Below are 27,656 nucleotides of genomic sequence, written 5' to 3' on the forward strand. Positions count from 1 at the left end.
ATGGAGAGGCTGTTGATGGAGAGATTCACTGAGGAGGAGAACATCATGATCTCTGACCCTGCTGTGCTTCTCAGAATGACCCAGTCTTGCAACCGAGAGCACCTCGATGAAGCCCTCAAAGACCCCTCAACTCTACTCCTCATCAAAAATTTGCATAAAATTTGCATAATTTTGCATAAAATTTGCAGCAGTAATTTGCATAAAAATGGTATGTGGGACATTTTTTCAGCTTGGGGCCATAGCTAGTCATTTTCTACACATTTTGTCCAATCTAGAAACACTGATTAGAAGTATATCTCCGGGGGGTGCAGGGGGACCTAGTCTTCCTACTAGACTATTTACTTAAGGATGGAGAGGACAAGGTAAGTACAGAGGAATAACAATGACAAGATTATATTGTAGGACTAAACAAGATATTGAAGCCTCCTATAGCTGGAATGCTGCTGTTCACCACTATCTCAGGTCTTCCCTCCATCCAAAGCCATGATTTTGTCTACAGCCATTAAACCACTCCCGCCCCTCTTAAAGTTTGCTTTTGCATCCATCTTGTCACCCCTTGCATTCTTCCCCTATCCCTCATCGTTACCTGCATCCCTTGTTTGTCCATCATTGTCGACCTTCTCTCTCTGCCCTCCTATTCCCCTGTGTCCTGCTGTTCCCTTTGTTATGTCGTGTCCTGATCTGTTCTGTGTCCTAGCTCTTCCGTGAGCCTCAAATATGTATGAATTAAAAAATGAGCAAGAAGCAGATACAGCAAGGTACCAAAGACGATATACAAAAACATTGCTCACCCTGGCGATAGCACTCCTTCATTTTTTTGCTCAGCCAATGCACTGCCTTTGCAGCAATCTTTGTCCCAAAGTTCCTGTCAAATGGTGATGGTGCTCCACCCTATAATGCAGACACAGTGTGTATGACACATGGGTTATCGTAAGATAATATGCTGGAGAGCAAGACTGCACTGGCACGAATACCACCAAACTGCTTGCGCTTTTCCAAATATTTATTTCCCTACAAATAAAGGTTCATGGAAAAATGAAGCAGCATATAAAGTCGCCCCGCCACACAATGAGAAAAAGTAAGAAGTGTCGGAAAGCCACACCAGCTTGCTAGCATCCAGAAAAGGTGGAGTGCAACCGTGTGGAGTGAGTGGAGGGTTCACATTCAGGAGTTCAAGGGTTGGTTATTGCCTGGAGAACCAGGCTCAGTCACGAGACACCACGTTGGATGGGTGAGTGGTGAAACAAACCGTCGGCACTGTGAGGGCGAATCCAAACCAGAGCAAGGATTTCTAGTCATTTCAGGAGTCAGGACCAACTCCATGTACTTCAAACAGCACATGAGAAAATGCAGTACGACCCCACAAAAACCTAGCGGGAGTCCAGACCAGGATGCGGTACATCCCGTCGCAATAGAGCCAACCACCCTCATCACAACCACTACCACATGTGAGCATAGTACGTGGACAGGTTTCTTATCGGTTTTTTTCTCCTCTTGCTGTTTGTTATTTGTGAGTGGACGACATATATTCCAAAGGTGGACAACATACATTCCCAAGCATTTCCCGTCACAAGATTATTAAATGTCAGGTGGGAGATTTAACCGTGTACACCCACGTCACTGTTACAACTAGTTATCTTCCATCACGCTAATTTCCGGTGAGAACAATTGCATGTTCTGGATTGGTCTGTGTCCAAACTAATCACCTTGCTTCTTTTGTTTGAGTTATCATGTGCTGGTCCTGTGTCAAGAGCATTTTCTTCCGGTGGTATATCATTGACACCATCAGTGCCAGTCCATTTTGACTTTTGGCGGCATTGTAGTTGATTACATAATGCCTAGTACATGGGATTCAAGTCAACGTGGCTTTTTATTGACGTCTCGCTCGCCCACCATGCCTCAAATATTTCACGGCTCACCCTCGTCGACGCTGTGCCTAGGACAGATGTCTGACTCCATGCGAAGGTGTGATGGCGGTTGTTTATAAGTTTAGCTTCCAAGGACAGTCCATCTCTCTGTCTCTCCACGTGCTGGTGTTCTGTTAGCCGTGTGATCAATGATTTGCATCGTTCGCCAGCATATTTGACTTCACAATTCACACATGGGATGGATGTTTTAGGCAATATTCTTTGTCAACTTTGCTCATGCAATCCTTAGGTTGTGTGTGTAAGGATGTTTTTGATTTGTGGGTGACATTGCTACTGTAGTTGCAGGACGTGGCTCGCACTTTCAGAAGACTTCTGCATACATTATATGGAAACAACACTGTATTTGGTAGTACATTTGGCCTGTCGTTGTTGCCGATTGTTTTCTGGCAACAGGATGCATGAATGCACCTGAGTAGTAGTTTTCTTGGCGTAGTTGACTGACGTGCAGCAACTCCGCTCGGTGTTGCTCCCGGTCACTGTAGTGGGTTTTTGCGTGATTGAGGAAGTTGCAAGTACAACTTATTTTGTGGCAGGTGGGATGGCCACTTCGGTAGTCCAATACCTTGTCAGTGTGAGTGAGCTTATGGTACACTTGCGAGTGCAGGCTGCTATTCCAGATCCCAGATAGTTGTAGTTGTACGTCCAGAAATGTAAGAGACCTGGTTTGATCGATTTCATATATTTCACAATATACTGGGGGGTTTTGATAAATGGGAATCAACCAGCACACTCCGTAACACCTGGAATCTAGTGAAACATCTTTCTGGAAAGAAATCTAAAATAGTTTTCCTTCAAGGTGAGGATCGCTCAGATTCCTGGAAAACTTACTTCCAAAAACTGTTCTCATCTGATAACACGAGCCTCCCTAACAACCCAATCAATCCCATTTTCAAGGTCAGCTCCAATATTACTACTGGCATCTTTTCATCAGCAGAATTTGACACGGCAATGAAGCGAATTAAACTTGGAAAAGCCCAACCGAAGTTTGGTGAATAAGAAATTCTGCAATGAAACATACCGAGAACCTCCTCCCCCAGAATGGGGGAAAGCAGGTATTGTACCACTACCCAAATAAAGGAAATTTAATGCTTTCTAGAAAACGACTGTGGAATAAGTTTAACTCAAACAGCGGTAAAAAATTACAATCGCCTCTTCAACAGAATTTTCCCTGAATTGGAAAAAAATCCTGCACCCCAAGCAAAATGGATTTGGCCACTTCAATCCATATCTTCTCAGATCTTTGCTCTCAGGCGCATCATCGAGGAAATACGTAACCATCAAAAAGAGGCTGCTATTATCTACATAGACTTCAGGAAAACCTTTTACTCCATTGACAGGAATACACTTTTCCAAATTCTACATGCATATAGGATCCGTGAGTCGATTGTGAAGGCCATACAAATTATGTATGAAGATACCTTTGCAGTGGTCTTAACTCCTGAAGGAGAATGCAACTTTTCAAATCGACAATGAAGTTCTTCAAGGTGACCTGCTTGCTCCTTCCCCGTTTACCATTGCCTTGGACTATGCCCTTAGAACTGTGATTGAAGACTGGGGTGGTTTCACTCTCTCTCCCAACGTAGAAGTCAAAGACATCCAGCCCAGCACATTTCTGACATCGAATTTGATGACATCGCACTACTCTCAGACATGTTAAGCGAAGCTGAAATTTTACTGCACAAGATTTAAACTGCTGCTCGGTCTATTGGGCTCACACTCGATGCTGAAAAGACTAATTAATATATGCACATCAATACTTTTTCTGAGTGTGCTCTACTTACTGTTGCCGGACGTCCGATAGAGAGAGCAAATGACTTAAAATACCTCAGCTCCTATACCAACACACAGTGAGACTTAAAATGCAGAAAAGCTCAGGCTTAGGCAGCAGTTCACGCCCTCCATGAAATTTGAGATCTCCAGTTCGCAAAAAGAGTAAGCTAAGTGTCTTCAAAACTCTGGTTGAGTCGATCCTTCTCTATGGGTGTTTGGGACCTTGACCCAAACATTGGAGAAATCACTGGATTGTACTTGCACCCAATTGCTTCATAAAGTCCTGAACGTTTCTTGGCAAGACCATATCACTATCAGGGAACTGGTTCTTTTGGTTCTTTTCCCGCATCTCTGCTATTGCGAGGGAATGCCGCCTTTGGCTTGCTGGTCATGTGATGAGACATGCAGAACTGGCAAAGAAAGTTCTACTCTGGGGGTCTGAGGAACCCCAGAGAAGGGGTCATCTCCTCACAACCCTTCGAGACATCATCGAGAAGGACAAAATATGTGTATATATGCATATATTGTTACGTTTGTGGGGGTAGGGATACTTTAGTCCAGGTATATTTGTATAGGTAGGTGCTCCGAATGTCGTGAAGAAACCTTGATGTAATCAGTACTTGTTTAGACCGTGTGTTCGGATTAAGCTTGTATATTCGTCCCCATCACAGGGGGGGGGGGGGGGGGGGCGGGAGGGGGCATTTTAACTAGCTCAGTGATTATGTAATTAATCCCTTGTATGTTGTTCCCTCTGTGATTTATCCTTATGCCCCGTATGGCACCGCATTAGACACTAGTTATAATCGCATATTTAATGGCACTCAATAATAAAACATACCGGAAGCCAGGACGTTGAGCCCTACAGCTGACAACCCCGACTTGGGAGGCACACACAGGACGGGCAGGCCGAGGCCACGCCCCGAGGAGCCGTGGTTGGTCAGGGATCTTGATTGACAGGACGGGTAACAAGGGACTCACCGATTGGTGAAGCACATCCAAACGACGTGAGAGCATGGGTGATAAAAGGACGTGCAGGTGGACATTTTGCTCTCTTCTCTTCGCTTCTATCAGCTCTCTGCATCTGGTCTGGATCGCGGCAGTCGGCATTTGTCTCTCTCGTTCTGGACAATAAAGCGAACGATCATGCTTGGACCACGGGCTCAAGGAAGCGATCGGACCGGCCGTGTTCGGAGACACCACTGGTGGACATGAAGAAGAAAAGGGCAGGGCCGCGGACCGAGGGCTGCAGCTTCCCACCGGGGACGACGGGGAAGGCCCGGCTGAAGGAGCAAGCTGCACGCGGCCCGTTCAATTCGCGCAGAAGGCCTGTTGCGTGCCGGCGGGCGCGGCTTACTGAGCGAGGGCGTGCGGAGGCCAAGCAGCGTGGGAGCGAGCGGTTCCCGCCAACAACCTTGACGACCCCTGAAGAGACCCCACCAGTGATCAGTCAAGTGCACCCACACACACACATTCTTTTCAGTTACCTTTCCCTGTGTCCGTGTTTCAAGTCTGGTTGTGGGGACATCCCAATTTAGGAAATTTTTTGATCAACGGAAGTTGAAGTTCTAACGCTAACCCTTCCGTTGAACTTGGGGATGACTAAGAAGACCTTTGATGGTCGAAAGCTTGTCGAAAATTAAAGATCGACGCCCTGAAGCTACGTCCGCGTCTGATTTAATCTCCCGATTATATATATATATATATATATATATATACATATATATACATATATATATATATATATATATATATATATATATATATATATATATATATATATATATATTTATATACATATATATATATATATACATACATATAGATATATATATAGATACATATATGTCAGGTGGCAGATTTGTTACTGCATAAACTCTGTTATAAATGTCATTTGACGGATGTATTACTGTATAAGCTATGTTATAAATGCTGTTCGAAAATGTTATTTCATAGTTAATAAAAAGGTTTTTGCTTTGCCATAGTTTAAAATGAGAAAATACTCGCTTCATCTGTGCAGGACAGATGGCCTCGTTGTATACGTGCGCCCTTTGAAGGCTAGATAAGCCTAGTTGTAAACTCTCTCCCTTCTCCGCAGACGGCGCCTCGAGCCGCGGGCAGGAAAACGGATTATATGCGTGTGGAATGTGAAACTTTACGTAGGATGCTTGGATCGTAGACATAAACCTTTTGATAAACTGTTAAAACATTAACTATATTTTGTATAATCACAGTGACGCTTGAGTTATGATAAATATGCTCTGAATTTAAGTTTAAATGAGAAATGTGAACTGGAAGGTACATTCAACACCTGGAACTCATCAGAACGACCTCATACACTTTATGGTCTTATCAGGACCAAGAATGCAATCCCCCTTCAGTGAGTTATATTTTCTGTCACCTCGGAGCCTTGAAACCACATCTGGTCCGGATCCTGACGGTGCGTGCTTCACTCCTCCAAGACGAAAGGACGGATGACGGTGGGGGCTTGGCCCACTGGGGATGACGGTGGGAGGAACCTTTGCCAGTTCCTTTGTCCTCTCGGAGATTCTCTGATAAAGCGTGTCCCTATATAACTGAACTGTGAATCAATGTGCTTTTAGGAAGGTGGACATGGCATGACGGTCATTCGTGCTGTAGACGTCTCCGTTTCCTCCAGATCTGTATAAATTGGTATTTAATAAAGTTCGCCATTCTCAATCTGTTGGTGAACTTCTGTTACGATCAAGGAGTTTGTTCCCCACATATACATATATATACATAAACATATACATATATATTTACATATACATATACACACTTGCCCACACACATATACTCGTGGGGTATGCTTACACATTGTGTAAGCAATAGCAAGCCGTGCATACATCGGTAAATAATAAATAAAAGTTTTATGATTATGGGCAAGCATCACCGAACCGACATGCTAGATATCAATTTCGGTTTATTTATTTTACGGATGCGTTTGCAATTTTAACGTAAATTTTCAGAGATTTTTATTTCACAGTTTACACTTATATTAATTACAATTTTCAAATGATAGATATCAATTGAAGTTATTTTTTTTTCTTTTTAATGGATGCTTTACGTTCTTTTACGTAAATTTTCATTTATGGATGCTTTTTCTCTTTTTCATTTATGTACATTATTGTCATGTTTATTTTACAGTATACAGTTATTGAAATTTTAATTTTCAAATGCAAGATATTCATTGAGGGTTTTTTTTTAAACGTTGCGCTTTCGATTTTGTTTACGCAAATTTTCATTTACGGACGCTTTCCGGTGATTCTGTAATTTTTCCCGGTGTACCGGCTTCAATGTACGTCTGCACGCCAAATTTCAGCTTTCTACGACACCCGGAAGGTAGCAAACATTAATATCAGTTATTCAATCAGTCAGTGGTTATAAAGAGCTTTTATACATTAGATGGACACAAACATACAAACACACGAGACAGACCAACAATAAAAAAAACATGAAATAAAATCATGAACATAACAGTAAGTAGCACGTTTACAACTTTGTCTGGCAACGTTATAGAGGTTGATGTTTGCCAAGTTGTTTAATTGCATCATTCCTTTGTACTCAGACCTGTTGCATGTGTCCCAGGACATTCTTGCGGCAGTCAAAGACACCCTTTCCTTCCTCGGAGTACAAACTGAAAATGAAGTCTGTTGTGTAGTTTACATTGCACAGCTCATTCCTAGAGAAACAAGCAAAATAAATTGAAACATGCTGTAATACAAATAGTTGTATCTTGTGCAATACATGTACTATCTTTTCCCCTGATCAAATGCATGAATAAAAGTTAAGTTCCTAAATAACAGCAACAAACATAACTCAATGAAGGATAACACACATCTGCCCAACAAAGAATGAATGCTCCCCTGATTAAAGAAGAAAGAAAGAAGAATCACTTTGGTGATTTTGTTGGTGGCCAACATTTTTCAAAGATATTTGAAGCTACACTCAGTGCAACCCATTTGTTATCACCACTCACAAACATTTTTCGGGAAGATGGTAGATGATGACCAATTGCAATATTGTGCAATATTGCAACTTGTATTGCACAATACGGTCACACATCCTTCAACACAATCAGGATTCCACTCATTCTGCATTTGCAAATGGTGATATTCTATTGATGCAATATGTGGTTGTATAGAGATTCTCTAAAATCCACTTCTGGATCAATACAAGTAGGCATCACATAATGTTGAAGATACGTTCCTGTAAAGTGCAACTTTAAGTGAAACAACGTTGAGTGAAGAAAACTTTAACATAGACCTAATGATATAAATAGGGGTTAAGTTCCTCGGGGACATTTTTGGTCAATAATTTTCTCCAAAAAAATGCTAAGTACCAAATATGATACATTATGTGTTATTACAAGTTATTATTGTTAATGATACATTATAAGGGGGTAGGCCAAATAACTTTACTGACTTCCACTGCCTTTTTAAGCAGCATCAAAGCACCTTAAAACCCATAATTTAACTTCTCGTGTAATACTTTTCCTGGGGTTTTTCTTACCGAGTCACAACTAATCACTTGATGGACATTTAGAACTCATTTTGACAGGCTTGTAACGATGCAATGACAAACAAGAATAAGACATAAAATGTCATAGCCCCCGGCGTGGTTTTACAAATTTTGCTGTACAAAGTTAAAGGCTGTCAGTCAGCCATCTTTGGTCAGATGACAAAACAAAATATTCTGCATATGTATACTCATGTATTGTCTTTGTATCAAGTTTGAAAAAAATCGGCCCATTCATGTTGTTACGACCTTGGCTTTGGTAGAGCACTCGGGGTAATACCTATTGCTCCGGAGGTACTAATTGACGTACTCGGGAGGTCAATACGTTCCCCGTTAATGGGTCGCGTCGTTTAAGCAGCCAGATATGACCAAGCGAGATTATCCGCGTGCTTACACAACCCCTCTCAGCGATACACAGTATGCAAATGTATACCAATCCACCAATGCAATACAAGTTCAGAAATTAATACAGATCCTTTACTCAGGATAAACCAAAACACAGATCAGACTTGCTCAACAATACACAATATGCACAATTATGCCAATCCAGCAATGCAATGCAAGTCGAAAAAGAATGAGAACAAATCCTTCACTCAGGATAAACCAACCCACAGGATATACTGCCAAGCAATAAAAACCAAAAGGAAAATTCCACGGACATGCGGAGATAAATAAATAATTGATTAAAGGACAGACAGGCGCCAGGTGAAGACAGACACCACAATCAAACACCCCAACAGATATCCCTATGTAATCCCAAAGGAGGAGAGGAGTGAGAAAAATAACAAAATAATATTTGCCAGGGTATAAAATAAAAGGGGGAAAAAGAGATAGTATGGAGAGAGAATGAGAGGCAAGCCTGTTTTGGACGACTTCTCAGCGGTCCCGTTTCAGGCTCAGCCGCCGGTCCCAAAGATGGCGCCTTCACCTTGCTCTCTTCCCCCGGGTTGTGTCCTCACACTCCACAACCAATCAATCAGCGCAAATCTTACAATCAGATCTGCGCCTTCTTCATCCCTCGATCCTTTCCCCCTCCTCCACCTCCTTAATGCAATACAGCAAATCCTTCCGAAAGTTCCTCGAGGTCGACTTCTTCATATAACATGCACTGAGGCCGGTCACAGCATGAAACCCCGATAGTCTCCACAGAGACCCAAAGAAGCAACTTCTTCAACAGAACACGCTCTTTTCTCCACCCCCTTCATGCACACTCAATCTTCTTCATATAGTTCACAGATCGAGTCCTTCACATCAATCTTGTTCCAATCTTTCTTCATGGAATCTGCTACAACTTTTGCCTTCTTTCTTGCTTCTTCGTCACTTTCTGAAATCAGCAATAGCTTAGGCTGAAAAGGACGAGTTGAAGGTTCAGCCTCGCCATTCCAGTTCATGCACTGATGTGCCACACTCTGGTTAATCTTGCATTCCAGGACACTGTGCTTGCGCTTTTTATTCCATGGCTTATTCTTTGTAAATGTTGTCACTTTGTGCTTGGAAAGTTGGAATGCAAGCACACCATCGGCAGTATTCAGAGTACGTTTGAATCTGGTACGTTTCTGCATCTGGGCACATGTTTTTGGCTATGGGCACCTGCTCCTTTTTGCTGAGAACCACAAACGCTGATGTCGAGTCAATCCATGAAACTTAAATGCCAACAAATGCACTGAACGGCTGGTGCAAGTCGCTTGTTTTCCACTCTTTGGGAAATGTCACGTGTAGCACGTTGTCTCTTTTTGGCTTTGGGTCTGGACCAGTGAGACTCAGGTACAGAATGTCAATTATCCTCATTAAAAAGAGGTTGTTGACAAATGGCTCAATAAGGGCTGACTGGGCTGCAAAGTGCTGCTTTGCTGGATGCATAACGGTCCCAAGGTAGTTCGTCATCATGATGAAGGAGAGGCCCGTGATGTAAGCATCGTAACCAGCTTCGTGAAGTTGCTCTGTTGCCGTGTTGTAAGCCAGGAAGTTTTCAGAGCTCTCAATTGTGGGAACCTTGAATGGTGACTCCATTAGATGCCGATGAAGATCTCCCAAATGAGTGAATTGAATTATCTCCTTAAAATTATGATTGCTGCTCATCAGTTTGGTGTCCAGGAGCCTGGGGACATGCAGTCTGTGAGCTCTTTGAATTCGTTCAAGTCCTCTGGGAAAGCACTGCCGAACTGATGCACGCTGTGCATGATGTCCAACAGCATGTTGTGACTGACGACAAGTTTTCCCGATGCAAAAATTGCTCGTAAGATTTTCGAGAATCCAACAGCATCTTCAAGGTCATCCTGCTCTTTGACAAACTTCTCCGCCTCCTTTCTTCTCTTTTCCTCCTCGGACGCTTTTGTCACAATAATGTAACGTTCCTTCTTATTATTTAGCTGTGCATCAAAATGCAGACCTGTGGAATACCTTAAGTTAATCACCTGGTAAATAAGCTTCCTATGGTATCCTGTGCCTGGCTTTTCAGGCTGAATGGTGAATTCACCTGGCTGAATTCTTTCAGGAATTCCTGTACCCTTTGCACAATGGAATAAAAGGGTGTGTATACAATGTAATCCTTGTGTTCGTCTGGTGTGACATGTGTTGCCTGCGAGACCGGAGCAGCAGGGGATACAGCTTCATTTGCCTTCATTTACCTGTCCCTGCCTCTCCTCCAGGGGGTCTCGCAGTTCCTATACAGAATCTCGTGACAGGTAAGGAATACCTTCTCGGAAAACTTTGTTGAAATCATACCCCTGATTTGCAAGAAAGTCAATACTGGAACTCTGGCACACAAAAGTTGCGTCTGGAGAATTACGGAATAGCAGTCGTGGGAAAAGGTAGAAATTGAAGGCTTTTGTAACGTATTGCAAAGTGTTTGGATTAGAACAGAATGAGAATATATTAAACTGGAAGAGCAGGAAATTCATGGAGTGCCGATGTAGTTTGGCATAGCGCTCCGCAGGCATGCCCAACCCATTGCTTAGATTTCCCATAGTGGGGCCATCGTTGATACCTGTGAACTCGCCATCAATGGCCAAAAACTCAGCTTCATCAATAGCTTGGTAAATTATGTCCAGGTTGTCTTTGAAAAAATTCCAGGTGATCTCCATGGCAGAGAGCGCACACACAGCGAGCTCCGTGCTTCCTTCCGTTCTCATTTACAGTCGAGTCCTGCATGTGGAAACCACGCGGGCGGAAACGATAGTCTTCAATAGTCCATATCAACTGGACCTGCAGTCCCAAAGGTGTGTCCAGAATCACCCAATGACCCCGTCTCAGCCGCTGGCCCAAAAGATGGTGCCACCACCTTTCTCTCTCTCTTGGGTCGTGTCCTCACACTCCCTGAACCAAATGAACAGCGCAGATTTCCCGACATCTTGGGAACAGCACCTTTCCGCCCGGCTCACCAACACGATTCCCGCCGAGCAGTCCGCGCTTCGGCCCCGTGCCATTTTGCCATCCAATACCACATGCGCCAGGCTTACACCCGTCCTTCCCATGCAGGCAGAGCCCCCAACTGACGCTCCTCAGAAGGAATCCACGGAGCTTTGCCAGGGGCTCTCACCAGCTTCGTTCCCCATTGGAAACAGATCGGTTACTCGCCCCTCTCTCCGTTGCCGCCTTTTCACTTTTCCCGCCGAGCAGGACACCGGCAGAACCTCTACGCCGGCTGCGCTTCTTCTTCTTCTTCATCCTCTTGTTTTTCACTTCCTTCACTCAAAATCCATAAAGTTCTGAAGCATGAAATTATGTGGAGGCCTCAAAGGGGGAATATAAGGTAGACAAGGAAGGTCTTGTAACAGAAGAATCAAAATAAAACTAAGAACATAAGAAAAAGGGAGTTTTCTGGACTCGCAGCTAACCCGGCAAACTATTGCAATACATCCCCAATGGCCACATCCACCCCTCGTTATCAAACAACAAGTCCCACGCACGTACCTTCACACAATAAACCCCGTGAACATAACAATGCCCGAGAAATGGATGGGAACATGTTTAAGTTGCAAAATGGCCGTCAGTCAGCCTTCTTGGATCTGATCTTGAAAGAAAATGACAAGCACATGCAACCCATCATTCATTATCTGTGTGCCAAATTTGAACAAGATTGGTAAATGCATGTCTGAGAAATGGTGGAGAATGTGGTCAATATCAGGTTGTTGTTTTTTACAACTAAAATGGCCACCAGTCTACCAGTTGGCTATCTTTGATCAATTGCTAAATAAAGTGAAGTGCATGCATACAATCGTGGCCAAAAATATTGGCACCATTGCACTTTTTTCAAATAACTCACAATTTTCTCCAAAAAGAAGTAGAAATTGAAAAAAGTATTTGGTCTCCACAATTCTTTATTTCACTGTTAATATTACAGAGCCTTTGTTTTTGATTCAGAACTTAATATATCCTTTTAAATCAGTAAATAAAAGAAATTGCATTGACAAAATTATTGACACCCTAAACTTGATATTTGGTAGCACGGCCTTTGGACAAAATAACTGCAGTCAAGCGCTTCCTATAGCCATGAATGAGCTTCCTACACCTCTCTACTGGCAGTTTGGCCCACTCTTCTTGTGCAAACTGCTCCAGTTCTCCCAGATTTGAAGGGTGTCTTCTCCCAACTGCTGTTTTCAGATCTCCCCACAGGTGTTCAATGGGATTTAGATCTGAACTCATTGAGTTGGCGACGGATGGTGCAAGTTGAAACTGTCATACCTTGTGTCTGAATGTCAGCTTGAATCTGTTTAGCAGTTGATCGAGGTGCTTTCTCCACCATTCGAACAATCCTTCGCTGAAATCTTCGACCAAGTTTTCTCTTGCGGCCACGTCCAGGGAGGTTGGCTGCAGTGCCACGGGCCTTAAACTTCCTGATAACAGAGCGTACGGTGGACACAGGAACATCAAGGTCTCTGGAGATGGACTTGTGGCCTAGAGATGATCCATGTTTGGCTACAATCTTGTGGCTGACCTCCTCAGACGTGGCCAAGATGTTGGACGTGGCCAACATTATCAAGATGAGTTCTGGTTCCTTCCTTTTCTCCATGCTCATTGCGGTACACACAGTGACACAAAACATCAGAATTACTCCTTTTCTATATTCAAACTGGTTGAATGAATGATTTTTATATTGCAGACACTTGCAACACAACACAGGTGCGTTCAATTCCAAAGTAAAGGAGATTTACCTGCTTGAAATCGAATTATTTCCAACAACTTCTAAAAGGTGCCAATAATATTGTCCGGGCCATTTTAGGATTTCTGTGATGAATAAGCTAAGATTTAGTAATTTTTTCAGCTTTTTTTTGTTTGATTCCACTGCAAACCAAAGAAATACATTTGTGGATACCAAAATATTTTTTACTTTCAACAATTTTCTGGAAGAAATGGTGCATTATTTGAAAAAAGTTCAAGGGTGCCAATATTTTTGGCCATGACTGTATGCCGTCATGTGCTGTGCTTGTGCCAAGTTTGAACAAAATCGGTCGATATATCTCCAAGATATGTTTGTGAACGCATGGATGAGATCAAATACATAAGTCCAATGGGGGCTAATAAACCAGCAGGAACCAAACCATGGTGACAGCATGTAGAACTTCCTAACCACGGTAAGAAAATAATACACGCTCTACGACCGGAAACGCAAGGTGAGCTGTCGTGCCGGAAATGCAAAGTGAGCTCTGGTGCTGGAAAAGCAAGATGAGCTCTTGTGCTGGAAAAGCAAGGTGAGCCCTCATGCGGGAAAAGCAAGGTGAGCCCTCGTGCCGGGAAGGCAAGGTGAACTCCCATGCCGGAAACGCAAGGTGAGCTCCCGTGCTGGAAACATAAGGTGAGCTCGAGTGTCAGTAAAACATGTCAACCTCTCGCACCCTCCCCCCCATCCTCCTAATTATGTGTCATGTCATGCTAGGCGATGGTTGTATTTTCAGCTCAGCTATTATGCAGCAGCCACCACACACTAAACAATGAGGAATTTCCATTGGCCATTTGGTGATCAATAACCCTTTCCTCCCCCCCCCCCCCCCATCCCCACACCCCTGGCCTAAAAGTGCACTACGCCTAAAAATGAAATCCTTGTTGGAACACTAATGTGATGAGGCAGGACTACAGGGCCCTTACCTGAGAACAAGGCCACGCTGTATTCCAGTCTTCATCTTACCAGACATATGTTCCACATTCGCCTGGACAAAGAAATGCCATACAAAAAAACACTTTATATTAGGAACTTAAAATGACCGCAATGAGAACTCAAGTAGCATATCGTTACATTTGTGGGGGTAGAGGATGAAATACCATAGTATAGGTAGGATTGTATAGTATTAGCATGGAGCATGGATGCAGAGGAGACATCTCAATGTATTAAGTAGGGAAACTGGAGCTTAAGGTTGTTTATTATATGTGTGTGTCTTCACACATGTATATGTGTGTATGTGCATATATACATATATGTATATACATATATACATACATACACATATGTATATATACATATATGAGTATATGTGTCTTCACACAGGGGGTGGAGCGGTGTTATCTAGGTAGGGGTTAAGTTAGTTTTCCCCCAGTTTGTGATTGCCTCCTGTGGCTTTTCCCTACGTTCTTACAATTGCCACAAGGCCGGCTATAAAAACTCATGTCTTTAACACCAACAACAAGAACAACCGTTCCCTGAAAGCCAGGCAGTACAGATAGGCAAGTAAGCCACGCCTTAATGACGCTCACGCCAAGCAAAGCGGCAGGCCATGCGCTGAAGTTCGTCGTTGGTCGAGCACGACCATGGGGTGATTCGAGAGAGCTCGGCCGTTGGTCGGCGTGATGTCAGAGAGCAGGGAAGGTTCAAGCAGGGAGAAGAAGTCTCGCTCTCTCGGTTTGGCTTTCGTCTCAGGCTCTCGGCTGCGGCTGACAGGTGTGCGCTTGTGAGGCAAACTTTTTAAAGCTTTGTGAACTTTTCGATCGTGAGGAAGGGGTGTTGTTGGACTGTGGTGCTTTTCGGCAGAGCAGAGCGCCGTGTCTCGCTTGGCGGTGGAAGTGAGGAAGGGCCGTTTTACTGCTTGCTTCACGCCTGGGCGTTTTCGGCACCATTTTTCGGTGCGTTTCCCGTGTGCTACGCGGGCTGCAGCGACCATCGGGCTACCCAGCGCATTTTGGACCAGAGCTGAGTATCAGCCAACTCGACAAAACAATTTTTTATTTTCATTATCATTCCCCTTGTCTGTTTTTGTGTCTGAGGTGAGACGTCTCACCGTAGGAAATATTAGATTCAGCTCTGCATTAATTTTATTCAACCCGTGTGCTCTGTCCAGGTATGCACCCCACCCGCCGCCTTCTGTCCCGTGCTCCACAAAAAGTACCACCATTATTCAGAGTTCGCCTCGGAATTAAAGACCGTCCGGCTATTCGTCCAAGGCTGGTGTTCATCAGCTACGGACTTGACAATATGTTTTCATGATAACCCAACTCCTCCCATTTCCCAAAGTATAACTGTCTTTGAGGGTATAATGGAAGTTACAAAAAAGTATGACACAAAACAATGCACATTTTGTTCAGATGATTGGCACAAGCTCTCTGCGATTCATGACAATATACATACCTGTAAATCATGTATGGTGAAAGGATCCTCAAATATATATGCAGCATCTGCACCAGCTGCCATCGCACCCATGGTTGCCAGGTAGCCACAGTATCCGCCCATGGTCTCGATGATGAAAACACGACGTTTCGTTCCGCTCGCTGACTGTTTTATGCGGTCACATGTCTGCAAATTTAATCGAGAGGTAATAGAAAGTGACGAAATAGAATACTGGAAACTTTTCCAAAGAGAATACCGCAAACTTCACCTTCATTGATTCACACCTTGATTCAAGATATGTCTGTTATGTAATCATTCATCTCAATCATCCATTCAACATTAGTCAATAGTTAAAAGAATTCACCAAATGTCCGTCCGTCCATCTGTCTGTCCGTTTGAAGGTACAGTAAAAACTGCTGAACCGATCGCAAAGATATTTTGGGTGGATAATCCTGGGATCTCCAGGAGTAAAATAGGCTATTTAGTTTTCCCAATTTCAGCTCTAGTCTCCAGCATTCTCAGGTTTGGACTCCCGCATAACATTCGCGTTCGCATGACGTTCATTGTTGTCATTGTGACGACGCACAAACGGCTGCACCCGGGAAAGCAACATGTCTCCATCAATCGCTAACAGATCGCTGTCTCCATCGATCTTGCCAAGGCCGTAACAGCTATAGGCTCAAAATCCTTTTAACTGTTAATTTGGTAAAGTTACACATATCGGGAGTACATACGACATAGCGATTGTGAACACGATTATCGATCACGATTCACGATCATAGTGTATCGATCACGATTTGAAACACGTTGGAATAATATTTACCGATATGAACAGTGATGTGGCTTTTATTGAAATTATGAAGATACTGTTTAGATTTTGATGATTTGCGTGTGATATGATTCAACGGATGTTTATATGAATCGTTTAAAATAAAATAAAACCTTCAATTTCTGATATTTTGCCATCACCATATGCAGATTCGCCATGGTCCCACGATCGATGTTTCTATACGTGAACGTACCCGTTTGTTTGCGAACGGGTACGTTTTTCATGGAAGTCCTTCACGAACTTGCTGTCCATGTCTGACGTGTGACTGAAGGTGCTACAGGAATGTGGAATTTATTGGTTTCATGCTTTAGCATTCGCCGTATCTGCATTGCCTGTTTGCTTCCGGCCTCCCACCCGTGCGTAGCACGGGTATCTATCTAGTAGTAAAAATATAGGAAACAGGACAGCAATTTGTTACCATTTATACAAGGGTATAGGCTCATGAAGGATATAAACTAGAAAGGGCAGTAGGTTTACAAACGACCAAAGGTGATGGGGGAAGGACAAACACGGAGGAAAAACACAAAAACCAGAAACAATGCCATGGGGAAAGATTCAAACTGTGGAAGAGAACGTGTACACTCGTGGCCAAAAAATTCGCATGCTTGCACTTTTTTTAGAATAAAAAAAAAAAAAAAAAAACACCTTTAGAGGCCATTTTTCCCCGCAAAGCGGGGGTTGGCCTTTTTCGGGAACCGTGGTTGTTGTTGTTTTTCGGTCCCCTTTTTGAAGCAATGTTTTACGGCCGGATGCCCTTCCTGACGCCAACCCTTTTTGCCGCCTTTAACGACAAACAGGGAATTACCAGTGAACTGGTACTCAATTAGCCGACCTCGGAAGGATGACAGGCTGAGTCAACCCCCCTGGCGTTAATTCAGCGATCGACCGTGATTCGAACCCAGGATCCAAGGATCCTAAGCCGGCACCCTAGCCGCTAGCCCAACACCAGGGTTTTAGAATAATGCACCATATTTCTTCCAGAAAATTGTTGAAATTAAAAAGTCTTTTGATATCCACATATGTATTTCTTTTGTTTGCAGTGGAACAAAACAAACAAAAAAAAGCTGAAAAAATTATGAAATCTTAGCTTATACCACACAGAACTCCTAAAATGGACCGCACAATATTGTTGGCATATTTTAGAAGTTGTTAGAAATAATTAGATTTCAAGCAGGTGATTCTCCTTTACTTTGGAATTGAACTCATTTATGATGAGTTGCAGGTGCCTGCAATATAAAAAAAACCACTCACTCAACCAGTTTGAAAAGAGAAAAGGAGTCATTCTGCTGTTTTGTGTCACTGGGTATACCACAATGAGCATGGAGAAAAGAAAGAAAACCAGAGAATTGTCTGAGCAGGTCAGATACAAGATTGTAGCCAATCATGGACAATCTCAAGGGCACAAGTCCATCTCCAGAGACCTTGATGTTCCTGTGTCCACTGTACACAATGTTATCAGGAAGTTTAAGACCCATGGCACTAGCCAACCTCCCTGGACATGGCCGCAAGAGAAAACTTGATCGAAGATTGCAACGAAGGATTATTCAAATGGTGGAGAAAGCACCTCGATCAACTGCCAAACAGATTCAAGCTGACCTTCAGACACAGGTACGACAGTTTCAACTCGCATCATCCGTCGCCAACTCAATGAAAGGGGGTTTTATGTTAGGAGACACAGGAGAACCCCACTGCTGAGACAGCCGACTGGAGTTTGCCAAAACACGCCTGAACAATCCAAAATCCTTCTGGGAGAATGTCCTGTGGACAGATGAGACCAAATACGAGCTTTTTGGTAAAGCACATCATCTCTATGTTTACAGAAAACAAAATGAAGCCTTCAAATAAAAGAACAGGTTCCCTACAGTTAAATATGGAGTAAGTTCAGTAACGTTTTGGGGTTGCTGTGCTGCCTCTGGTATGGGGTACCTTGAATGTGTGCAAGGCATCATGAAATCAGGAGATTACCAAGGCATTTTGGAGCACAATGTTGAACCCAGTGTCAGTCTGCTGGGTCTCTGTCGAAGGTCATAGGTCTTGCAGCAGGACAATGACCCCAAACACACTTCAAAAAGCACCCATGAATGACAGAACGGACACTTATTTTTGGTTAATGTCCTGAAATCAATCATACGTTTAAAAAATAAATCAAGAAACCTATGTTGGCCGAGGATATTTTAATTTATGAAAATCAGCATCAGGACTATGACTGGAGAAAGCAAATTTTTCAACAGACCATGGGGATGGATTTACCTAATTGCCAAACACGTCTGCACCTTTGGCGTTCTCTAACCGCCAAAGCGACATCCACCTTTACCAACATATGGACAGAAGAGCATAGAAGAGCTGAAGAGGAACAGAGAAAAGTTTGACATCACAAGGTCCAGTAATGATTGGTTGCCATTTGGGGAGATATGTGTTGGAAAAAGAAACAGACTGAGTAAGTCTAGTCAATTCATAGAATTACTTAGCTGCTCAATCATGCACTCAAGTACAATATATGAAGAAACACCAAGTCAGCTGACATGGTGGCAATTAGTCTCCACAAATTAGGAAGAGCGAATGGGTGTGAGCAGAGAGTAGAGTGTGAATGTTTACATAGAATGACTCATTGAAGATGTGGAGGTGGTGAAGGGAGAGGATAGGACCACACAGAGAAACAATACATTGTTATGGAGAGACACATGGAGTCAAATGTAGCCCATAGCATACCACCACCAGTGATACCACCACCAGTGTGAGAATCATGCCTACCAGAGAAGAGAAGACAATACAACCAGGCAACTCCATTTGTACTGAAGGAAACTTACCTCTACAATGGCGTTAAGGCCTGTGTCCGTACCCACACTAAAGTCACTGCCTGGAACGTTGTTGCTGATGGTTGAGGGCACCATGCATATTGGCACGCAAAGCTCTTCATATTTACCTCTCGCCTTCAGAAGCAGCAGAGCCCCTTCATATGCCTGGATAGATCAGCAATACGGTGTGAGCAGAAAAGGGATGATTTGGGATCGAATAGGAAATGGGAGCAAGGGTGTAGAGGCGTATGTGCTGGTTTGCAAAACACGTTTGGAAACAAATATGAATGGAAATGCAGTGATGTTGTTCTATCCAAAAGATGAGTTCAACTGCCATGGCTCAAAGTGCCACTGGAATTATTAACTTATCTCAGGAGTAATGATGCAAATTAACAAATTGCAAAATATATAAAATAAATTCCAAAATCTTGCATACAGTAAACAGGTAAATTAAAAAGCAGTAAACAGGTAAATGAAAGGAACAAAATGGAGTTGTTGGAATGGAATTAAACTATGTTGTTTGGTTTCTTGAAAAACAACCTGAAAACATAATGCCTCCGGTGACTTGGTCGTTGGAGGCATAAAAATATTATAATTAATAAAAAGAGTAGCTTAAGCATCAAATGATAATAAAAAATAAAGTTGTTGAAATGTAATTAAAGTTTAGGGTTTCAAACATAGTTAACTTTACCAACATACCGTTATAGGTGAACACAGAACGATTGTAAATTTTGCTACTCTTGTTCATACAACACCTTTAATACCACATCCAATTCTCCATCTTAGCATCTCCATAAATTTAAGCCACAAAGAAAAAAAAGAAAAAAACAATATCAGACCCTCAAAAATAGAATGGCAAAAGAAGCACAGAAAACAGCAGAAAGATGAGATGAAAATGCGGATGACAAAAATAAGCCAAAGACTCACTATTTCATCGTTTGCTTACCTGCATGTCTTGAGCACAGTTAATTGCTTCAACTACTGTGAATGTGGTTGAATTTACAGGTACTTACCTGTTCATTCGCACGAGCAAGCCAAAATGCTTGTAAAGAAACAGGCAAATCCTAAAATTATTTTTTCAGATTATTAAAAAGCCAGACCCATAATCACATAATGGTGTCCGATCCTAAATATAATCATTTACCTGTCGTATGTCCAGGAAGTCGATTTTTCCAGATAAAAAAAAAATTGTAAAATTTAGCTTCCATTTTTAATACTTATGTGAATTTTACTCATCGAAACACAATCCACTTTTATTATTTGACAACCATTCAACCAAATTATTTTATTATTATCAACGATTAATTTATTAATTATTATAGTATAATTATCATGTTCTATAATACTATAATAATAAATGAATTATTATAGTATAATTATTATAAGCAAATTATTAATTATTATCAACAAATTAAATTATTTTATTCAACCCCATTTTATTACTTGACACTGAAATTCTGCAATGGCCCATAAGACTGTGATGCATATGATAGATCATTTATAATAGCTGTTCAGTGGTTGGAAGAGAGGAGGAATCCTATGAGAACCGTTGGCATGATTGCAGTTGGTAAATTACAATAAACGTTCCCAGAGAAAGGCAGCTTGAGTACATTGCTGTACCTTGATAACAACACACAAGGGGCCTGGAGAAACTGAACTCACACAATATTTGTGCAAAAAACTATGCTTTTTTCTGCAATAAAATTCCATTTCTTCCTGGTCACCACATTGCATATATTTTTCTTTTCAATTGCTTTTCTTCTAATTGTTTTTCTTCGACAACTTTGCAGGGATTGGGATGTTTAGGTTTTTGCAGATAGGCCAATGGATTACTCCACACAGGCTGTCGTTACTCCACACATGCAGGCAATCCGAGTTGTTCCTCATTGCACCCGGTTCAACTCTATGAGGCCGCCACCTCCTTCAAAATCTGGACAGGTATGGTCTTGGGATGCAATGACAGAGGTATGAAACTCCAAACAAAACCAGGTAGATAAACAGCAGTGGTTGCATGGGAGATGGCTCGCTATGGTAGCACTTAATAAACTTGGCTTGAAGGCAAACAGCGATGCGAGAGACTGGTCAATTATGTTTTTGTAGTCTGCCCAATACACAGAACAACAAAACATTCAGACTTGTCTTTCAACTGTAAAATAGGTTTGTGCTACAAGAATGTCTTTGTATATGAAGGGGAGCTTTAAACAGTGCAACTGACGACATGGGTTTGGACCTCAAGGTCAGACAATGAATCCCATTATCAAATGAACATACAAGTTGCATTTTTTTTCAGTGGTACATTATCCTCTCAACCCCATCCATTCTTCATGATGTTCACCAAATCCTTTAATTCTTCACACAATGCACACACACTCTTTCTCCAAATTCTTGAAACAATTAAAGAGGGGAGGGCCTGGGGCGGAGAAAAACATACCAGTATATGACCTAATCTTGACCAAAATTCCTGGAATGTCGGGAGCTAGAACATCTTGTTTAATATTTTTTGTGAATTGACTGCCAAGCAATAGAATGGTGAAATCAACAGAGCGTTGACCATTCATCGGAGCAAATACCCTAGTTTTCCTCTAACGAAATGTTAATACCTGAAATGTCAACTTCTCCTCGCTTCCCACCACACTTTGATCAATGTTCTGTTGATTCCAGTTATTAGTCCCCTAACGGTGTACACCAGAGGGGACTATAGGTTTGCACGCCGTCCCTCCGTCAGTCAGTCTGTCAGTCTGTCAGTCAGTCTGTCAGTCAGTCTGTCAGTCAGTCTGTCAGTCAGTCTGTCAGTCAGTCAGTCTGTCAGTCTGTCAGTCTGTCAGTCTGTCAGTCTGTCAGTCTGTCAGTCTGTCAGTCTGTCAGTCTGTCAGTCTGTCAGTCTGTCAGTCTGTCAGTCTGTCAGTCTGTCACGCAAAGAACAGTTTTCCGGACTTTTTTTCGAAACGCTTAACGCTAATGATTTCAAACTTGGCACATGGTTTCCTCATGATAAGTTACAGATCGAGTTCGAACTTCACGACGTTTCGTTCATTTTTGACAAAGTTATGGCACTTTGAACTTTGGGAATTCTGATAATTCTGATGATCCTTAACTCAGTGCCATTTTAAGTTTTAATTTCCTTTAAAAACCAATTTCTCTGCAATAATAGGACCGATTGAGATCAAATTTTCACCATAGGAGGGACTCGGTCTGTAGAATATTTTAATGGTAATTTTGACGTCACAGGTCACGTGGTTCGGCCGCCATCTTGTTTTTCGTGAAAACACGAAAACCCCTTTTTCTCTACAACGGCTGAACAGATCGAGGCCAAACTTTGCAGGCAGAATCGCATACCCATGACGAACAAAAAAGTCAGCGAGCATGACGTCATGCATCACATGGTTTGAGTTATGACGTTATTAAGCATGAACCTTTAAAACTGAGCTCCTCCCTCATTTTTGATCCAATCAAGGGGAAACTTCACACATCTGTTCAGTTCAGCATGTCAGTCTACTAAAATGTCCTTTTGGAATTTGCGATAGGGCACGTGGTTTGGCAGATATCGTTCATTAAACGAAAGTATTTAAAAAAATGGATATCTCTTGTTTATTCTCGAGTTCTCCTCAAGCCGCACTGCGCGTCCTCAGCCTCGTCTCGCGAACGTCAACAGCGCGACACAGTGCACGCTTTCCGGAGGGGCGGAGCCAAGCCGAGCAACATATATATATATATATATACACATCGATCATTGATCGTGAACCGGAAAATATAATAAATTACTGATGGTTTCAGAGTTATGACGTTTTTAAGCATGAACCTTTAGAACCGAGCCCCTCCCTCATTTTTGATCCAATCGAGAGGAAACTTCACAAATCTATTCGGCATGTCAGTCTACTAAAATGTCCTTTTGGAATTTGCGATGGGGCACGTGGTTTGGCAGATATCGTTAATTAAACGGAAATATTAAAAAAATGGATATCTCTTGAATCGCTAGTACCTCAGACCGTGAGTTGGTAATAATTTATATAATTCACACAGTGCAATACGTGCAGGCCGCTCCACAGAGCGACCTTGAGGGCTTATCAACGAGGCGAGGCGTGACACACATGTGTCTCAGCATACCTCAGATCAAGTTTGAAAACCAGCATCAACCGTGCATTAATTTGCATATTCGATCTTTTTGACAAAGTTATGGCACTTTGAACTTTGGTAGGGGACATGTATTGCAGCGCAATACTCAGAATGCTTGTTGTTATAGCTGTCTGCCAACACAGAATGACACTAGCCTTTATGATTAAGATTAGTATTGCATTCCGGCAAGCAATAACGTATGCAACTCTCACGTGGGTGATGATGTTGAGAGACGTATCAGCTCCAATGCTGAAATCGCTTCCAGGGACATTGTTGGATACTGTAGCAGGAACCACAACGACCGGTATACAGAACTCTTCAAAACTGTCCCAAGCCTCCACTAGGTCCAGCCCACTAAGAAATGCCTTCCCATGGTTCAATGGATAAAAGTGGAATGAAGGCAATGGTGGCAAAGTGTTGTGAAACAAAGTATAATGGGGCAAAATAAATCCCCCAAAAGGCCAATGTAAGAATTGATGGAAATTAAAAGAAAAAAGGTTCCCAATATAAAATGATAAAAATAAGCTCAAGTAATTAAAAATGAAAATAAAGGATAAATTATTCAAAGGATGGTGTTGATTTACCAGTGTACAGCAAATGAAGATGATGACAATGAAGCATATAAATGGGTGTGGTATCACATCAGACAGAAGGAAAGAAGAGAACAAAAGACCAGACAAAGCAATAAGTCACAGAAAATGTGCAATTCAATAATTTTTGCAATTTGAAGAAGTAACCAAAAACTTCTGAATAAAAATAGATGATTATGCCATTGGCTACAAGATAATACATGCAAATATCAAAATAGAAACAATTGTTGGCACAAAAAAACAGGCAAAAAGAATTTAAAACAAGATAAAAAGATATAAAAAAGACCAAGATAAAAAGACAAAGACAAAAATATATAAAAAAGACCAAGATAAAAACGACAAAGATAAAAATATTTTTAAAAAGACCAAGATAAAAAGAAAAACATAAAATAAAAAAAAGACCAAGATAAAAACGACAAAGATAAAAATATATAAAAAAAGACCAAGATAAAAAGAAAAAGATAAAAAGATATAAAAAAGACCAAGATAAAAATGACAGATAAAAATATATAAAAAAAGACCAAGATAAAGAGACAAAGATAAAAAGAAGACCAAGATAAAAACGACAAAGATAAAAAGATTTAAAAAGACCAAGATAGAGAGACAAAGATAAAAAGACATAAAAATACCAACATAAAAAGACAGATAAAAAGATATAAAGAAGACCACGATAAAAAGACAAAGATACGAAGTAAAATAAAATGAAAGAATTAATAATGGACTGACATGTAATACTTCTGCATCCTTGAGCCAAATACCTTCACGATATGACATTGTGAAATTGCACCAAAATTGAAGGGCCTCAACATTTCATATCTGCACGTGTAAAAACCATATAATAGTGCTAGCCATCTAAACCGGTCACAGGCAGGCATCGTTCATCGCTCCAAGTCTTTCTTTGAAAAATCAAAAGTACACAGCCTATAAGGCCTATGGCTGTAGCACAATGGTGTACTGCTCTCCTATATGAGTTGGTGTCCCAGCTTCTCATCCGTCTCTCCTGGATTTTGTGGGATTTAAATTTTTCAATAATATTGAAATCTCCTGCGACAAGGCTGAAGCACAAGGCTGGTTTCTTTCACATTGCTGGTAGTCAGTAGCATATGTGCTTTTTACCGCCTCTCTTCCAGTCTAGCCCCATCTGCTCTTTCAACGCTCAGATGCTCCCCAGCTCCCCAAGAACATGCACATTCTTCCAGTAACTCCCTACTTTAGTTAAGCTCCAAAAAATCGAGGCTTTCCGAAGAAAAGAACAACGTGGGCAATTTGTGGAACCGCTTTCCTGAGACTTTTCAATCGAGGGCATAACAAAAAAAAAAGGTGCACCACAATCTCATGTCATCCCTACTCGTGATCTTTTATATCCTCATTAACCCTCCCTAAGTCAACCATTTTACTTAGTGGTTACTATGTTTCCTTCCTTCCCTATCCCCTATTTTCCTGTTTCTTAATGCCCTTTTTTTGTTATGTTCACTGGATGAGCTTATTGAGCTTATTGTGCAATTATTTTCATAGAAGTATTGTGTTATATATATAGGTAAGCCTCAGCTTGGAGATGAATCAGCAAGTAGAAAGGTTGTTCATGATATAGCTTGATTATGCAAACTTAATCCTACAAGCGAAGAACCCGCCGTTGAGAATAGGTCAATTCCCACAGGATTGGCATATTTTAGCAGGACTGGTAATACGCACTTCTATCACGAGTGGTGCTATGACATACATATGTACAAAGAGATAGTTGTCATCGTCCTTCCCCAGCCCCTCCATGAATTCCTGGAACTATTAATTTTATTTACTGCCTAAAACCTTCCTGTGCACAGCCTGAGTACAACCAACAGTTTTCAACTCATTCTGTGCAGCGGCTCAATAATGCAAAGAAGTCCAACAAACCTACAAACAGATGCTTTTCAGCAGTAAAAGTTTAAATGGTTGGTTAAACCAGCTGTCTTGCACGACAGCAATTGCTCGTAAACTTTAGAATTTGAGTCTTCTTTTTTGAAATAAAGAGCAAGCTATTGCTTTGATATGCTGGCCAAATTTCACATTATTTCCCTGATTCTCTCCACCAAGCTGGCTTATCTAATCTTATTCTAATATTCTAAAATTCTGGCTAAACTGTCCCAAATTGTTCCAAAAGAGAAAGTATCATCTGAATAGCAAGTCACAAACAGCGTCGATCTCAATCCTATGAATCGCAAAACAATGTGGCAACTACCTAGACCTACTCCCAATAAGTAAAATAAGTAAATAAATAAGCAAATAAACAAAAACAAGAACAAAAATATCAATAACAATTGAGCATCCAAAATTAGAAGTATTATGACGACAACGCGTCTTATAGGTTAACAAATCTATGTCTGTGCAAAATTAATTCAAAACAAACCTCAAATCCACCGATGATCAGCAAGGCATTCACATTGTGTGCCCGAATCTGTTCAGCAATAGCGTCCAATGATTTACTCGGAAGAGTTCTGCATAAAAAAAACAAGCATAACAAGCATGGTTGTCAATTTCTGAAACAATAGGTTGCAAGTCTGATAATATCGCATTTCCACTAAGTCAGTGATATTTATGTGCACCTCAGAATTTTATGATGCTAAATTTGCCCTGAACGTCAAAGACTGGGCAGGCATGCTGGCCCAGTTAAGTAGCATGAAATGCATACCATACGGTAATACAAGAAAACGTCTTTTTCCCCCCATCAGACCGACGTGAAAAGGACAATCAATTGTCCAATCTTGTATTTACTCACCTTGGTCTCTTCTGTGACGAGTTAATTTCAGGAACGCAATGACATGTTTACTTTATGTATATTTATTACATATGCACGCACAGGCACATACGTACAATGCACGATCATTTTTTTTCCACAAATATGTTCCTCACAAATCGAATGCTTTATTGAACAGTAACGGGTATTCCTTAAGCATTATATTAACCTTTAAAGGATGTAAACGATACTAACTTTACAACACTTGAAACTTATTATCCTCTGCAAATTACAAAATAGTTGTTTACATAAGGTAATAATCCATGGGCCAGACCAGATACTGGTACCACTTGAGGTGGCAACATCTAAATGGTGACAAATTCATTTGGTAGAGTCAATATAAGAACAATCATGTGTGATCGCAACTCCAAATGAGCAGCTGTCATGTTGTGTTTTTGCAAAATATAGCATTATAACGTACATTGTATAGCATTATATGTAAATCATGGTACGTGAGTTGGTATATACTCGTATTCAAGGTGATCTTCAGTGGAAATATGACCATAAAACACAAATGGAAAGCTGATAGACAATAACTTTTAATATAAAAGTGCAACCAATTTTTGGAGAAAATCATATATATATTTTTCATATTCATATTTTTACTTTGGAAACTAGAATGTCACTTGCAGGTATAGTATGCTTTCAAGTACTTTTGGCTTCTTTAAACGTTTTCAGTCATTTCATTCTACAATCCTTATCTGCGAGGCATGAAATATGTTCAGGCCACCACAATGTACTTCATTACTCGGGGTTTCTGTGTATGCATGCTGAGTTCCATATTATAAAGA

The 27,656-nt window shown here is 41.4% G+C and overlaps 1 protein-coding gene and 1 pseudogene across 3 annotated transcripts in view; both read right to left on the bottom strand.

Annotated features, from left to right (window-relative positions):
• Positions 1 to 654: 654 nt before the first annotated feature.
• The window catches only part of LOC137431613 (ATP-dependent 6-phosphofructokinase, platelet type), a 97,401-nt gene continuing 70,399 nt past the window's right edge, over positions 655 to 27,656 (bottom strand). Inside the window, exons 15-21 of one of the 3 annotated variants that reach the window (XM_078782066.1) lie at positions 26,479 to 26,566; positions 23,718 to 23,870; positions 19,405 to 19,557; positions 15,790 to 15,954; positions 14,319 to 14,380; positions 7,287 to 7,398; positions 659 to 891 (exon numbers count right to left, since the gene is read on the bottom strand). In XM_078782066.1, coding sequence (XP_078638192.1) covers positions 727 to 891; positions 7,287 to 7,398; positions 14,319 to 14,380; positions 15,790 to 15,954; positions 19,405 to 19,557; positions 23,718 to 23,870; positions 26,479 to 26,566 — 898 coding nt within the window. In that variant the 3' untranslated portion in view covers positions 659 to 726. Of the gene's footprint in view, positions 892 to 7,286; positions 7,399 to 14,318; positions 14,381 to 15,789; positions 15,955 to 19,404; positions 19,558 to 23,717; positions 23,871 to 26,478; positions 26,567 to 27,656 lie in introns of all 3 variants that reach the window. The other 2 variants (XM_078782065.1, XM_078782064.1) reach the window with 2 other exon arrangements.
• LOC144892977 (poly(A)-specific ribonuclease PARN pseudogene) lies at positions 9,623 to 11,461 on the bottom strand (annotated as a pseudogene).

Source organism: Myxine glutinosa, chromosome 7, assembly GCF_964187855.1.
Source record: "Myxine glutinosa chromosome 7, kmMyxGlut1.1, whole genome shotgun sequence".
In the NCBI taxonomy this organism is placed as follows: Eukaryota; Metazoa; Chordata; class Myxini; order Myxiniformes; family Myxinidae; genus Myxine; species Myxine glutinosa.